Source organism: Chlorocebus sabaeus, chromosome 10 (genome assembly GCF_047675955.1).
Source record: "Chlorocebus sabaeus isolate Y175 chromosome 10, mChlSab1.0.hap1, whole genome shotgun sequence".
NCBI classification, from domain to species: Eukaryota; Metazoa; Chordata; class Mammalia; order Primates; family Cercopithecidae; genus Chlorocebus; species Chlorocebus sabaeus.
In genome coordinates this window covers 121,218,828-121,235,526 of record NC_132913.1, presented here as the reverse complement: position 1 = coordinate 121,235,526, position 16,699 = coordinate 121,218,828, and the positions used below count along the sequence as shown (strand labels likewise).

Genomic DNA, 16,699 nt, shown 5'->3' with positions numbered 1-16,699 from the left:
AATCCTCCTCCCTCGGTCTCCCAAAGGGTGGAAATCACAGGTGTGAGCCACCCACTTGCACACAAATTATTTTCAAATTAAAAGAGATGGGGAATTCAAAAAATAACATAGGAGTAGCAATACTGGTATCAGATAAAATGTATTTTGAGGATTATTATTTAATGATAACAGCAAACTATGTGAAGAAAATGCAAGTCTCAAACCTATATTCACCAATCTCATCACTATGTATAAAGCAAAAACTATTTAAGAACCAAACTGTAACTTGAGTAGAATTTGTTATATATGGGGATTTTTTTTTAAGACAGCCATCACAGAATTGGGCAGATTCAGTAGAGGGTCTTTTAAAAGATAGAAAAATTGCCTAGGTGTGGTGGCTGATGCCTGTAATCCCAGCACTTTGGGAGGCCGAGGTGAGTGAATCACTTGAGATCAGGCATTCAAGATCAGCCTGGCCAACATGATAAAACTCCATCTCCATAAAAAATACACAAAAAAAAATATTAGCTGGACGTGGTGCCATGCACCTGTAGTTCCAGCTACTTGGGAAGCTGAGGCAGAAGAATCGGTTGAACCTGGGAGGTAGAGATTGCAATGAGCTGAGATCCCACCACTGCACTCCAGACTGGGTGACAGAGTGAGACCCCATCTCAAAAGAAAAACAAAAAAAGATAGAAAAATTGAAAAGACTGAATTTTAGTTTTGTCCACGGAACATTTATAAACATTGACCATATTGTGGTCACTAACTACATATGACTATTGAGCACTTGAAATGTGGCTATACCAAATGGAGATATGCTGTAAATGGCAAATATATGCTAGATTTTGAAGACATAACAAAAAAACTATATTGAATATTAATTTTATACTGAACACATGCTGAAACGATAATATTTGGGATACACCTGGTTAAATAAAATGCATTATTCAAATTAATTTTGGTGGCTTCTTCTTTTCTGGTTTCTATCATGCCCACTAGAAAAGTTGAAATTACGTATGTGGTTTACATAATATTTCTATTGGACAATTCTGTATTAGACCATGAAGTTAACCTATTAAGAACTTTTTTTAAGTAGCATCTTCACAAGAAACATTCTCCTATTATAATCCAAAATTCCCTCTCTGGAAACTGAACTCTGTGTTTCATTCTCTGATCACAGACATTCATTGCACCTACATTGACCCAATTCCACTGAACTGAGTCAACTTCTTTGAAACTTGTACTTCCTCTGAGTGCTTAGGTCTCCTATGGTCACCTCTCTGTCTTTTGCAAGACGGGACCACTAAAAATTATCACATCGACAATTGTAAACTGCTATTCCTTCATCGTTTCTACTGAAAACCTTGCAGCAAGATTTGGATGGATTAGTTCTCAATGTAGCGTCCCTGCTCCTGCCCAGATGAGGCACATCCACAACCATGAAGACGGCGCCTTTACAAATGAATAGTCTGTGTGAGTCACATCACTCCTTGACCATCCTTTGACAGATCCTCGTCCCTGCCTCTCCTTCCTCTCAGTGGCCATTGAACTGCCTGAACTGCACTACCATTGATCCTTTAAAAGTTTATCTCACTGAAGACTATTACAACAATGAGAAGCAGAAATGACATCTTTGGAAAGATAACTAGATACGAAGATGCTCGTAAGTAAATACATTTTTTAAAAAGTGTTTTGCTTGGAACATTGATTGGATGAAGGCACCAATACAGACCTGAGATAGTGGCTTCCTGTTGGCACAGTTGATACCTCCAATGAAGACCATGTTGGGCATGATCGGCCTGGGGTAGTCCATCACAAAGTCCGATCGGAAAAGCCACACGGATGCATGACTGAGAAGATCCACCACTGACACCTCTCTCTGAAAAAGCTCAGAGGCAAGGCTTGCATAAGGGGCAGAAACAGTATCGCAAATGTAGGACAGGGCCAGAGGATAGAGCATGTTCTTGACCCTTTGCAGGAATGTCATGTGGTCTGAATTGGTCGTTAGAAACTTAGGAATATACGAGTAAGGATTTGGACACTGTGTGCCCTTAAAATCTAACTCACATGGAATGTTCCTCAAAAGAAACACAGCAGGAATCGAAAGGTACTTAGCCAGCACCACCCCGCAGAGGTGAAAGGGGTCTGTTAAGACCACATCAAAGGAAGTAGCATTCAGGTGCCTGATCAGAGCCTCATTATGCAGTAGCTCCACACAAGACCTATGTATAATCAAAGACATATTGTTCATAATTGCCATACTTCTAGAAAATCTCATCAGAAGATTTTCTGTTTCGAAGAACGATTGACTGTGTCCCAGCAAAAGGTGATCATATTCGTCCTGGGTCCATGAAATGGCATAGGTTGTCAGGGTGAAAAAGTTCTCTTCTTTGATGTGCATATTCACCTCCGGGGTGAGGACCACCGCCTGGTGGCCTCTGGCATGGAGCTCCCGCACGGCCTCCCGCATGCTGAGCCAGTGGCTGCCATCAGCGGGCACCACCAGCACTTTCCCACTCTCAGCCCAGGGCTGGACACTGAGGAGGAGCAGCAGTTCTGTGGCCCGCTGCGGCAGGGGAACCTGGAGTTCTGAGGCCATCTCAGCAGAAGCTATCAACAGCTGACTGTCCACCCCATGCTGTGCCTCCTACATTTGTTGCCTTCGTCTTAATTACCTTGTCACTGAGCCACCTAGCAAATCATCATGTAACTGAAGACAGAGTGCCCTCCTCCAGTTACTTATTACCGTTTAATCTATCGTTGCCTTTCATTATGGCCCCACCCTGAGAAAGACCGATCACTCCTATCTTGAAAAACTCATCTGACCTTGCACTCACTCTGGGGAACATCCAAGTTCAAGCTCTTGTTTCTCATCCAATTCCCAACACAAGGCTGTGAACACCCATTTCATGTCACTGCCTCCTACCTCTCTATTAAACACATTTATCAGGCTGCAGCTGAGGTCTGAGGAGTCACCACTGCCCTAGTCCCCAACCACATGTTCTCTGCTGGATGTGACCCTATTTGCTAACTCTTAAAACTCTTTCTTCCCATGTATGAGTAACACAGCACATCCAAAAAACAGACAACATTGCTAAGCCAGCTTTCTTGAAACAGGGAGTGGGGAGGCTCACTATGTGGTTTTGTTCTTTTTTTTTGCACAAGGATATTTCTTGTAAGGATCACAGAGGTCTCTCTATGAAGTGGCTGTCAACATAAAAAAAAGCTACAGGGAGGCTGAGCTCAAGATGTGATGATCAGATTCTTGCAAAGGCTTTGTTGAGAATTCTCCATCTATCCCGTGAAATAAAGGTGCTGCTGTCTAAAGCACACATGGGCAAGACAACCTTAGCAAGGACCCACGGTTGGTTCAGGGAGCTCCCTGAACCTGGGAGGCTGGATCCTGGTCTCAGATCTTGCACAGTCTGCATTCCTCTTCTGACTGCTGAAGGCTCCAGTCCTCCACAAGTCTGCTAAAGTGTCCATTCATTCAGGCCTTTATTTCATCCTGAAGGTTGTGGTCAGGCTTTTCTCCAAGTCAATCCAGCACCAATTTCTGATAAGAATGGTTCCTTCAGAACAGAATAATTTGTGGGGGCTGCATAATTTGTGGGGGTCCTAGTTCACATTTCAAGACAGAGAATTAAATGTGTGCCTTTCTAAGGGAGAGACCCTGAGCACTCACAACAGTCTCAAGCCCATGAGGCTCAAGAAAGTCACCCTACATCTGCTTGGCAAGATTGCTGAGGCCTCCTTGTCCTGGTCACTGCAGGATGATGTGGGCAGGCTCTCTGGGCTGGCCACACTTTCTATCTCACTTCCTCTATGTCTACATACCTGGCTGTGTCTGCCATTGCTGGTGAGGCTGAGACTTCCCTTAGGGAGGAAGTGACCCCCATTAGAAATCCACATTGATAACAGATTCCACCTTTGGACAGAACCCACGGGACAGGCAGTGAATGGAGGTGTCCACCAGGGGGCAAAGGCAGGACAGCACAGAGAAGGCGGGTCTGCAAGGACTTTGGGAACTCTCCAGGGGAGGATGATTTCCGGGGATTTGTGAGGACACAGAGCGCTACAAAGGGATTCTCAGCTGTGGGTGCAACATCTCAGCCTCTGAACTATTCCTCCAACCCCCTTAAAACTGTGTACCTCCGAAGCACCCTCCTAATGTGCCCGGGATGAGGGTAGAACATGCCTGGGAGGGTGCTCTTGTCACATTCAAGGGGCTCCCCTGTTCTATCTCCATCTAGTGGTGTTTTATTTAGACAGTGATGCCATCTCATTTCTAGTTACATGTCTGGCACTCCTAGACCCTGGGGAGGCCCACGTATCTTGCAAGATGGTGGTACCTTCAGAGACATGGGAGCGCTGGGGAGAGCAGGACTGTGGGGAGGGAGAAGCTCACATTCCTGGTGCCTGGGAAATAGGAGGAGCTGCCCAAGGCATCAGCTTCCAGGGTCCGGAGATGAAGAGGGGTCTGGGCTGCACAGATAGACTTGGAGCCATCAGCATATGTGGTGGTTGAAGCCATGGGTGTCAGTGCAGTCACCCCAGCAAAGTCCAGAGACAGAAAAAGGCATCCTGAAAACCTGACCTGAGTGATCCAGTTCCCCTCTGCCAATCTCACAGAGCTAAACATACAAACTGGAATCCTTTAATGTTTTAAGAGAACTTAAAAACTATATCTTGAGGTAGACAAAGCATCCTTACGGTACAAAAAGTACAAACGATAAAAATTTCACTAGAATAAACCTCATCAAATTCTAAAATTTTTGCTCTTCGAAAGTATTGTTTTTTAAAAATAGAAGAAAAGGAAGATAAAGAGAAAAGGAGATAATTGAATGGTAAGCTGATAGCTCTGAAGCCTGGAGAATAGAAGACTATGGAGGACAGGAACAAAAATTAAATTTGAATGGCCAAATAGAGGAAGACCTCCAAGCTTTGAATAAGATGTGGGTTTCACTTTAAGCTTAGTGTCTGCGGTAGGCAGAATCACAGCCCCGCAAAAGTATCTACACTGTAGTTGCTCAAACCTGGGAATATGTTCCATTACAGGTGGAAGAAACTTTACAGATGTGATTTAATTAAGGGTTTTGACATGGGGAGATTATCCTGGATGTCTGGGTGGGACAATATAATCACAAGGGCTCTTACAAGTGAAAGAGACAGATGTAAGAATTGGAGATTTGAGGATGCTGCACTGCGTCTCCATGGAAATGGAAAAGTGCCATGGAATTCCAAAATTAAGAAGGAAAAAGGAAATTTCTGTTAAAGGAATGAGCTTACACTCAATGGAAAGAATACAATTATGGACAGAATCAGAATGCTGACATCAAAAGAAATGATCAGATTAAAGTCATTTTGGGTTTTCTTGTGTTTTCAATCAATCAATCAATCAACAAACCACAGGAGCTGAAACTCCTGAGCTCAATGATCCTCTCACCTGAGCCTCCCAAGTAGCTGGGACCGCAGGCACATGCCGCTGCACCCAGCTTTTCATATTGGAATTTATAAAAATGTTTTCTAAACTTTAAAACAAGATTTTCACATTCCAAATAAATTTTTTTTTTTTTTTTTTTTTTTTTTTGAGATGGGGCCTCGCTCTGTCACCCAGGCTGGAGTGAGGTGGAGTGAACATGGCATACCTTCACCTCCTGCAGCCTCCACCTCCTGGGATCAAGTGATCCTCCTGCCTCAGCCTCCCGAGTAGCTGGGACCACAAGTGTGTGCCAACACAACTGGATAATTGTTTTATTTTTTTGTAGAGATGGAGTCTCAGCATGTTGCCCAGGCTGCTCTCAGACTCCTGGGCTCAAGCAATCCTCCTCGGTCTCCCAAAGGGTGGAAATCACAGGTGTGAGCCACCCACTTGCACACAAATTATTTTCAAATTAAAAGAGATGGGGAATTCAAAACATAACATAGGAGTAGCAATACTGATATCAGATAAAATGTATTTTGAGGATTATTATTTAATGATAACAGCAAACTATGTGAAGAAAATGCAAGTCTCAAACCTATATTCACCAATCTCATCACTATGTATAAAGCAAAAACTATTTAAGAACCAAACTGTAACTTGAGTAGAATTTGTTATATACGGGGATTTTTTTTAAGACATCCATCACAGAATTGGGCAGATTCAGTAGAGGGTCTTTTAAAAGATAGAAAAATTGCCTAGGTGTGGTGGCGGATGCCTGTAATCCCAGCACTTTGGGAGGTTGAAGCAAGTGAATCACTTGAGATCAGGCATTTGAGATCAGCTGGGCCAACCTGATGAAACTCCATCTCCATAAAAAATACAAAAAAAAAAAAAAATTAGCTGGACGTGGTGCCATGCACATGTAGTTCCAGCTACTTGGGAAGCTGAGGCAGAAGAATCGGTTGAACCTGGAGGTAGAGATTGCAATGAGCTGAGATCCCACCACTGCACTCCAGACTGGGTGACAGAGTGAGACCCCATCTCAAAAGAAAAACAAAAAAAGATAGAAAAATGGAAAAGACAGAATTTTAGTTTTGTCCATGGAACATTTATAAACATTGACCATATTGTGGTCACTAACTACATATGACTATTGAGCACTTGAAATGTGGCTATTCCAAATGGAGATATGCTGTAAGTGGCAAATATATGCTAGATTTTGAAGACTTAAAAACAAAAAAACTATATTAAGTATTAGTTTTATATTGAACACATGTTGAAAGGATAATATTTGGGATACATCTGGTTAAATAAAATGCATTATTCAAATTAATTTCAGTGGCTTCTTTTTTTTTGGTTTCTAAAATGCCCACTAGAAAAGTTTAAATTACGTATGTGGTTTACATAATATTTCTATTGGACAATTCTGTATTAGACCATGAAGTTAACCTATTAAGAACTTTTTTTAAGTAGCATCTTCACAAGAAACATTCTCCTATTATAATCCAAAATTCCCTCTCTGGAAACTGAAATCTGTGTTTCATTCTCTGATCACAGACATTCATTGTACCTACATTGATCCAATTCCACTGAACTGAGTCAACCTCTTTGAAACTTGTACTTCCTCTGAGTGCTTTCGTCTCCTGTGGTCACCTCTCTGTCTTCTGCAAGACGGGACCACTAAAAATTATCACATCAACAATTGTACATTGCTATTCCTTCATCCTTTCTACTAAAAACCTTGCAGCAAGATTTGGATGGATTAGTTCTCAATGTAGCGTCCCTGCTCCTGCCCAGATGAGGCACATCCACAACCATGAAGACGGCGCCTTTACAAATGAATAGTCTGTGTGAGTCACATCACTCCTTGACCATCCTTTGACAGATCCTCGTCCCTGCCTCTCCTTCCTCTCAGTGGCCATTGAAAGCCTGAACTGCACTACCATTGATCCTTTAAAAGTTTATCTCACTGAAGACTATTACAACAATGAGAAGCAGAAATGACATCTTTGGAAAGATAACTAGATACGAAGATGCTCGTAAGTAAATACATTTTTAAAAAAGTGTTTTGCTTGGAACATTGATTGGATGAAGGCACCAATACAGACCTGAGATAGTGGCTTCCTGTTGGCACAGTTGATGCCTCCAATGAAGACCATGTTGGGCATGATCGGCCTGGGGTAGTCCATCACAAAGTCCGATCGGAACAGCCACACGGATGCATGACTGAGAAGATCCACCACTGACACCTCTCTCTGAAAAAGCTCAGAGGCAAGGCTTGCATAAGGAACAGAAACAGTATCGCAAATGTAGGACAGGGCCAGAGGGTAGAGCATGTTCTTGACCCTTTGCAGGAATGTCATGTGGTCTGAATTGGTCGTTAGAAACTTAGGAATATACGAGTAAGGATTTGGACACTGTGTGCCCTTAAAGTCTAAGTCACATAGAATGTTCCTCAAAAAAAACACAGCAGGAATCGACAGGTACTTAGCCAGCACCGCCCCGCAGAGGTGAAAGGGGTCTGTTAAAACCACATCAAAGGAAGTAGCATTCAGGTGCCTGATCAGGGCCTCATTATGCAGTAGCTCCACGCAAGACCTATGTATAATCAAAGATATATTGTTCATAATTGCCATACTTCTAGAAAATCTCATCAGAAGATTTTCTGTTTCGAAGAACGATTGACTGTGTCCCAGCAAAAAGCGATCAAATTCGTCCTGGGTCCACGGAACAGCATAAGTTGTCAGGGTGAAAAAGTTCTCTTCTTTGACGTGCATATTCACCTCCGGGGTGAGGACCACCACCTGGTGGCCTCTGGCATGGAGCTCCCGCACGGCCTCCCGCATGCTGAGCCAGTGGCTGCCATCAGTGGGCACCACCAGCACCTTCCCACTCTCAGCCCAGGGCTGGACACTGAGGAGGAGCAGCAGTCCTGTGGCCAGTTGTGGCAGGGGAACCTGGAGTCCTGTGGCCATCTCAGCAGAAGCCACTGACAGCTGACTGTCCACCCCATGCTGTGCCTCCTACATTTCTTTCCTTCGTCTTAATTACCTTGTCACTGAGCCACCTAGCAAATCATCATGTAATTGGAAGACAGAGTGCCCTCCTTCAGTTACTTATTACCTGTTCGTTAATCTATCATTGCCTTTCATTATGGGCCCCACCCTGGGAAATACCGATCACCCCTATCTTGAAAAACTCATCTGACCTTGCGCTCACTCTGGGGAACATCCAAGTTCAAGCTCTTGTTTCTCATTCAATTCCCAACACAAGGCTGTGAACACCCATTTCATGTCACTGCCTCCTCCTTCTCTGTTAACCACGTTTATCAGGCTGCAGCTGGGGTCTGAGGAGTCACCATTGCCCTAGTCCCCAACCACATGTTCTCTGCTGGATGTGACCCTATTTGCTAACTCTTAAAACTCTTTCTTCCCACGAATGGGTAACACAGCACATCCAAAAAACAGGCAACATTGCTAAGCCAGCTTTCTTGAAACAGGGAGTGGGGAGGCTCACTATGTGGTTTTGGCCTTTTTTTTTGCACAAGGATATTTCTCTTAAGGATCACAGAAGACTCTATGAAGTGGCTGTCAACATAAAAAAAAGCTACAGGGAGGCTGAGTTCAAGATGTGATGATCAGATTCTTGCAAAGGCTCTGTTGAGAATTCTCCATCTATCCCATGAAATAAAGGTGCTGCTGTCTAAAGCACACATGGGCAAGACAACTTTAGCAAGGACCCAGGGAGCTCCCTGAACCTGGGAGGCTGGATCCTGGCCTCAGATCTGGCACAGTCTGCATTCCTCTTCTGAATGCCGAAGGCTCCAATCTTCCGCAAGTCTGCTAAAGTGTCCATTCATCCAGGCCTTATTTCATCCTGAAGGTTGTGGTCAGGCTTTTCTCCAAGTCAATCCAGCACCAATTTCTGATAAGAATGGTTCCTTCAGAACAGAATAATTTCTGGGGGCTGCATAATTTGTGGGGGTCCTAGTTCACATTTCAAGATGGAGAATTAAATGTGTGCCTTTCTAAGGGAGATATCCTGAGCACTCACAATGGTCTCAAGCCCATGAGGCTCGAGAAAGTCACTCCTACATCTGCTTGGCAAGATTGCTGAGGCCTCCTTGTCCTGGTCACTGCAGGATGATGTGGGCAGGCTCTCTGGGCTGGCCACACTTTCTATCTCACTTCCTCTATGTCTACATACCTGGCTGTGTCTGCCATTGCTGGTGAGGCTGAGGCTTCCCTTGGGGAGGAAGTTACCCCCATTAGAAATCCACATTGATAACAGATTCCACCTTTGGACAGAACCCACGGGACAGGCAGTGAATGGAGGTGTCCACCAGGGGGCACAGGCAGGACAGCACAGAGAAGGCGGGTCTGCAAGGGCTTTGGGAACTCTCCAGGGGAGGATGATTTCCGGGGATTTGTGAGGACACAGAGCACTAGAAAGGGATTCTCAGCTGTGGGTGCAACATCTCAGCCTCTGAACTATTCCTCCAACCCCCTTAAAACTGTGTACCTCCTAAGCACCCTCCTGATGAGCCCAGGATGAGGGTGGAACGTGCCTGGGAGGGTGCTCTTGCCACATTCAAGGGGCTCCCCTGTTCTATCTCCATCTAGTGGTGTTTTATTTAGACAGTGATGCCATCTCATTTCTAGTTACATGTCTGGCACTCCTAGACCCTGGGGAGGCCCATGTATCTTGGAAGATGGTGGTGCCTTCAGAGACATGGGAGCGCTGGGGAGAGAAGGACTGTGGGGAGGGAGAAGCTCACATTCCTGGTGCCTGGGAAATAGGAGGAGCTGCCCAAGGCATCAGCTTCCAGGGTCTGAAGATGAAGAGGGGTCTGGGCTGCACAGATAGACTTGGAGCCATCAGCATATGTGGTGGTTGAAGCCATGGGTGTCAGTGCAGTCACCCCAGCAAAGTCCAGAGACAGAAAAAGGCATCCCGAAAACCTGACCTGAGTGATCCAGTTCCCCTCTGCCAATCTCACAGAGCTAAACATACAAACTGGAACCCTTTAATGTTTTTAAGAGAATGTAAAAACTATATCTTGAGGTAGACAAAGCATCCTTAGCGTACAAAAAGTACAAACGATAAAAATTTCACTAGAATAAACCTCATCAAATTCTAAAATTTTTGCTCTTTGAAAGTATTGTTTTTTTAAAAATAAAAAAAAGGAAGATAAGGAGAAAAGGAGATAATTGAATGGTAAGCTGATAGCTCTGAAGCCTGGAGAATAGAAGACTATGGAGGACAGGAACAAAAATTATATTTAAATGGCCAAATGGAGGAAAACCTCCAAGCTTTGAATAAGATGTGGGTTTCACTTTAAGCTTAGTGTCTGCGGTAGGCAGAATCACAGCCCCGCAAAAGTATCTACACTGTAGTTGCTCAAACCTGGGAATATGTTCCATTACAGGTGGAAGAAACTTTACAGATGTGATTTAATTAAGGGTTTTGACATGGGGAGATTATCCTGGATGTCTGGGTGGGACAATATAATCACAAGGGCTCTTACAAGTGAAAGAGACAGATGTAAGAATTGGAGACTTGAGGATGCTGCACTGCGTCTCCATGGAAATGGAAAAGTGCCATGGAATTCCAAAATTAAGAAGGAAAAAGGAAATTTCTGTTAAAGGAATGAGCTTACACTCAATGGAAAGAATACAATGATGGACAGAATCAGAATGCTGACATCAAAAGAAATGATCAGATTAAAGTCATTTTGGATTTTCTTGTGTTTTCAATCAATCAGTCAATCAACAAACCACAGGAGCTGAAACTCCTGAGCTCAATGATCCTCTCACCTGAGCCTCTCAAGTAGCTGGGACCACAGGCACATGCCGCTGCACCCAGCTTTTCATATTGGAATTTATAAAAATGTTTTCTAAACTTTAAAACAAGATTTTCACATTCCAAATAAATTTTTATTTTTTTTTTGAGATGGGGCCTCGCTCTGTCACCCAGGCTGGAGTGAGGTGGAGTGAACATGGCATACCTTCACCTCCTGCAGCCTCCACCTCCTGGGACCAAGTGATCCTCCTGCCTCAGCCTCCCGAGTAGCTGGGACCACAAGTGTGCGCCAACACAACTGGATAATTTTTTAATTTTTTTGTAGAGATGGAGTCTCAGCATGTTGCCCAGGCTGCTCTCAGACTCCTGGGCTCAAGCAATCCTCCTCGGTCTCCCAAAGGGTGGAAATCACAGGTGTGAGCCACCCACTTGCACACAAATTATTTTCATATTAAAAGAGATGGGGAATTCAAAACATAACATAGGAGTAGTAATACTGGTATCAGATAAAATGTATTTTGAGGATTATTATTTAATGATAACAGCAAATTATGTGAAGAAAATACAAGTCTCAAACCTACATGCACCAATCTAATCACTACGTACAAAGCAAAAGCTATTTAAGAACCAAACTGTAACTTGAGTAGAATTTGTTATATATGGGGATTTTTTTAAGACATCCTTCACAGAATTGGGCAGATTCCATAGAGGGTCTTTTAAAAGATAGAAAAATTGCCTAGGTGTGGTGGCTGATGCCTGTAATCCCAGCACTTTGGGAGGCCGAGGTGAGTGAATCACTTGAGATCAGGCATTTGAGATCAGCCTGGCCAACATGATGAAACTCCATCTCCATAAAAAATACAAAAAAAAAAAAAAATTAGCTGGATGTGGTCCCATGCACCTGTAGTTCCAGCTACTTGGGAAGCTGAGGCAGAAGAATCGGTTGAACCTGGGAGGTAGAGATTGCAATGAGCTGAGATCCCACCACTGCACTCCAGACTGGGTGACAGAGTGAGACTCCATCTCAAAAGAAAAAAAAAAAGATAGAAAAATTGAAAAGACAGAATTTTAGTTTTGTCCATGGAACATTTATAAACATTGACCATATTGTGGTCACTAACTACATATGACTATTGAGCACTTGAAATGTGGCTATTCCAAATGGAGATATGCTGTAAGTGGCAAATATATGCTAGATTTTGAAAACTTAACAACAAAAAAAACTATATTCAACATTTCAGTATCAATTTTATATTGAATACATGTTGAAAGGATATTTGGGATACATCTGGTTAAATAAAATGCATATTCAAATTAATTTCAGTGGTTTTCTCTGGTGTCTAACATGCCCGCTAGAAAAGTTTAAATTACGTCTGTGGTTTACATGATATTTCTATTGGACAATTCTGTATTAGACCATGAAGTTAACCTATTAAGAACTTTTTTAAAGTAGTGTCTTCACAAGAAACATTCTCCTATTATAATCCAAAATTCCCTCTTTGGAAACTGAAATCTGTGTTTCATTCTCTGATCACAGACATCCATTGCACCTACATTGATCCAATTCCACTGAACTGAGTCAACCTGTTTGAAACTTCTACTTCCTCTGAGTGCTTAGGTCTCCTGTGGTCACCTCTCTGTCTTTTGCAAGACGGGACCACTAAAAATTATCACATCAACAATTGTAAATTGCTATTCCTTCATCCTTTCTACTGATAATCTTGCAGCATGATTTGGATGGATTAGTTCTCAATGTAGTGTCCCTGCTCCTGTCCAGATGAGGCACATCCACAACCATGAAGACGGCGCCTTTATAAATGAACAGTCTCTATGAGTCACATCACTCCTTGACCATCCTTTGACAGATCCTCGTCCCTGCCTCTCCTTCCTCTCAGTGGCCATTGAACTGTCTGAACTGCACTACCATTGATCCTTTACAACTTTATCTCACTGAAGACTATTACAACAATGAGAAGCAGAAATGAAATCTTTGGAAAGATAATTAGATATAGAAGCAATTGTAAGTATATACATTTTTTAAAAAGTGTTTTGCTTGGAACATTGGTTGGATGAAGGCACCAATACAGACCTGAGATAGTGGCTTCCTGTTGGCACAGTTGATGCCCCCAATGAAGACCATGTTGGGCATGATCGGCCTGGGGTAGTCCATCACAAAGTCCGATCGGAACAGCCACATGGATGCATGACTGAGAAGATCCACCACTGACACCTCTCTCTGAAAAAGCTCAGAGGCAAGGCTTGCATAAGGAGCAGAAACAGCATCGCAAATGTAGGACAGGACCAGAGGGTAGAGCATGTTCTTGACCCTTTGCAGGAATGTCATGTGGTCTGAATTGGTTGTTAATAACTTAGGAATATAAGAGGAAGGGTTTGGACACTGTGTGCCCTTAAAATCTAAGTCACATAGAATGTTCCTCAAAAAAAACACAGCAGGAATCGACAGGTACTTAGCCAGCACCGCCCTGCAGAGGTGAAAGGGATCTGTTAAAACCACATCAAAGGAAGTAGCATTCAGGTGCCTGATCAGGGCCTCATTATGCAGTAGCTCCACACAAGACCTATGTATGATCAAAGACATATTGTTCATAATTGCCATTCTTCTAGAAAATCTCATCAGAAGGTGTTCTGTTTCGAAGAACGACTGAATGTGGCCCAGCAAAAGGTGATCATATTCGTCCTGGGTCCATGAAATGGCATAGGTTGTCAGGGTGAAAAAGTTCTCTTCTTTGATGTGCATATTCACCTCCGGGGTGAGGACCACCGCCTGGTGGCCTCTGGCATGGAGCTCCCGCACGGCCTCCCGCATGCTGAGCCAGTGGCTGCCATCAGTGGGCACCACCAGTACTTTCCCACTCTCAGCCCAGGGCTGGACACTGAGGAGGAGGAGCAGTTCTGTGGCCAGCTGCGGCAGGGGAACCTGGAGTTCTGAGGCCATCTCAGCAGAAGCTATCAACAGCTGACTGTCCAGCCCACGCTGTGCCTCCTACATTTGTTTCCTTTGTCTTAATTACCTTGTCACTGAGCCACCTAGCAAATCATCATGTAACTGAAGACAGAGTACCCTCCTTCAGTTACTTATTACTATTTAATCTATCGTTGCCTTTCATTATGGCCCCACCCTGAGAAAGACCGATCACTCCTATCTTGAAAAACTCATCTGACCCTGCGCTCACTCTGGGGAACATCCAAGTTCAAGCTCTTGTTTCTCATTCAATTCCCAACACAAGGCTGTGAACACCCATTTCATGTCACTGCCTCCTCCTTCTCTGTTAACCACGTTTATCAGGCTGCAGCTGGGGTCTGAGGAGTCACCATTGCCCTAGTCCCCAACCACATGTTCTCTGCTGGATGTGACCCTATTTGCTAACTCTTAAAACTCTTTCTTCCCACATATGGGTAACACAATACATCCAAAAAACAGACAACATTGCTAAGCCAGCTTTCTTTAAACAGAGAGCGGGGAGGCTCACTATGTGGTTTTGGCCTTTTTTTTTGCACAAGGATATTTCTTGTAAGGATCACACAAGACTCTCTATGAAGTGGCTGTCAACATAAAAATAAAAGCTACAGGGAGACTGAGTTCAAGATGTGATGATCAGATTCTTGCAAAGGCTCTGTTGAGAATTCTCCATCTATCCCATGAAATAAAGGTGCTGCTGTCTAAAGCACACATGGGCAAGACAACTTTAGCAAGGACCCAGGGAGCTCCCTGAACCTGGGAGGCTGGATCCTGGCCTCAGATCTGGCACAGTCTGCATTCCTCTTCTGAATGCCGATGACTCCAATCTTCCGCAAGTCTGTTAAAGTGTCCATTCATCCAGGCCTTATTTCATCCTGAAGGTTGTGGTCAGGCTTTTCTCCGAGTCAATCCAGCACCAATTTCTGATAAGAATGGTTCCTTCAGAACAGAATAATTTCTGGGGGCTGCATAATTTGTGGGGGTCCTAGTTCACATTTCAAGATGGAGAATTAAATGTGTGCCTTTCTAAGGGAGATATCCTGAGCACTCACAATGGTCTCAAGCCCATGAGGCTCGAGAAAGTCACTCCTACATCTGCTTGGCAAGATTGCTGAGGCCTCCTTGTCCTGGTCACTGCAGGATGATGTGGGCAGGCTCTCTGGGCTGGCCACACTTTCTATCTCACTTCCTCTATGTCTACATACCTGGCTGTGTCTGCCATTGCTGGTGAGGCTGAGGCTTCCCTTGGGGAGGAAGTTACCCCCATTAGAAATCCACATTGATAACAGATTCCACCTTTGGACAGAACCCACGGGACAGGCAGTGAATGGAGGTGTCCACCAGGGGGCAAAGGCAGGACAGCACAGAGAAGGCGGGTCTGCAAGGGCTTTGGGAACTCTCCAGGGGAGGATGATTTCCGGGGATTTGTGAGGACACAGAGCACTAGAAAGGGATTCTCAGTTGTGGGTGTAATATCTCAGCCTCTGAACTATTCCTCCAACCCACTTCAAACTGTGTCCCTCCTGATGAGCCCGAGATGAGGGTGGAACATGCCTGGGAGGGTGCTTTTGCCACATTCAAGGGGCTCCCCTGTTCTATCTCCATGTAGTGGTGTTTTATTTAGACAGCAATGTCATCTAATTTGTAGTCCCACGTCTACGACTCCTAGACCCTGGGGAGGCCCATGTATCTTGCAAGATGGTGGTGCCTTCAGAGACATGGGAGCGCTGGGGAGAGCAGGACTGTGGGGAGGGAGAAGCTCACATTCCTGGTGCCTGGGAAACAGGAGGAGCTGCCCAAGGCATCAGCTTCCAGGGTCTGGAGATGAAGAGGGGTCTGGGCTGCACAGATAAACTTAGAACCATCAGCATACGTGGTGGTTTAAGCCATGGGTGTCAGTGAGGTCACCCTAGAAAAATTCAGAGATAGAAAAAGGCATCCAAAAGCCAGACCTGAATGATTGTATTAACCTCTGACAATCTCAGAGACATAAACAAAGACCTAAACAAAGACTAAGAGGTCTAAGGACCCCTTTCCACCCAAACCTACAAACTGAAACTGTTTCATTTTTTTTTAAAAAAACATAGAAACAAATCCTCACACCTTTTGGTAGACAAAGAATTCTTAGATAGGACACAAGGGGTACAAACCACAAAACGTTTGCTAAAATTGACTTAATCAAAATTTACAACTTTTGCTCCATGAAAGATACTGTTTTTAAAAATGAAACAAAGGATGCTCCACACCAGAAGTAAACACAAACACAACTATCTGTCACAGCACTTGTATCCAGAATATGTAAAGAACTCACTACTCAAATATAAGAAGACAAACAACCCAATAAAAGTGTGCAAAAGATTTGAAAGGACACCTTATAAAAGAAGACAGGCATATGATCAATAAGCACATGAAAAGATCCTCATCAGTCATAAGAGGAATACAAATTAAAACCCAATGATATTCTCCTACACACCTGTTAGGATGGCTGAAATGTAAAAGACCAAAAATAG

The 16,699-nt window shown here is 43.8% G+C and overlaps 1 protein-coding gene and 2 pseudogenes across 2 annotated transcripts in view; all 3 read right to left on the bottom strand.

Moving 5' to 3' along the window:
- The window catches only part of LOC103218110 (UDP-glucuronosyltransferase 1A6), a 104,311-nt gene that overhangs the window by 68,570 nt on the left and 19,042 nt on the right, over positions 1-16,699 (bottom strand). The window contains exon 1 of one of the 2 annotated variants that reach the window (XM_073020142.1): positions 7,858-8,467. The exons of the other annotated variant lie outside the window; for it this stretch is intronic. Coding sequence (XP_072876243.1) covers positions 7,858-8,382 — 525 coding nt within the window. The 5' untranslated portion in view covers positions 8,383-8,467. Of the gene's footprint in view, positions 1-7,857; positions 8,468-16,699 lie in introns of those variants that run through there. 2 annotated transcript variants of the gene reach the window in all.
- Positions 1,628-2,581, bottom strand: LOC140712636 (UDP-glucuronosyltransferase 1A5 pseudogene; annotated as a pseudogene).
- On the bottom strand, positions 13,212-14,238 carry LOC140712635 (UDP-glucuronosyltransferase 1A5 pseudogene; annotated as a pseudogene).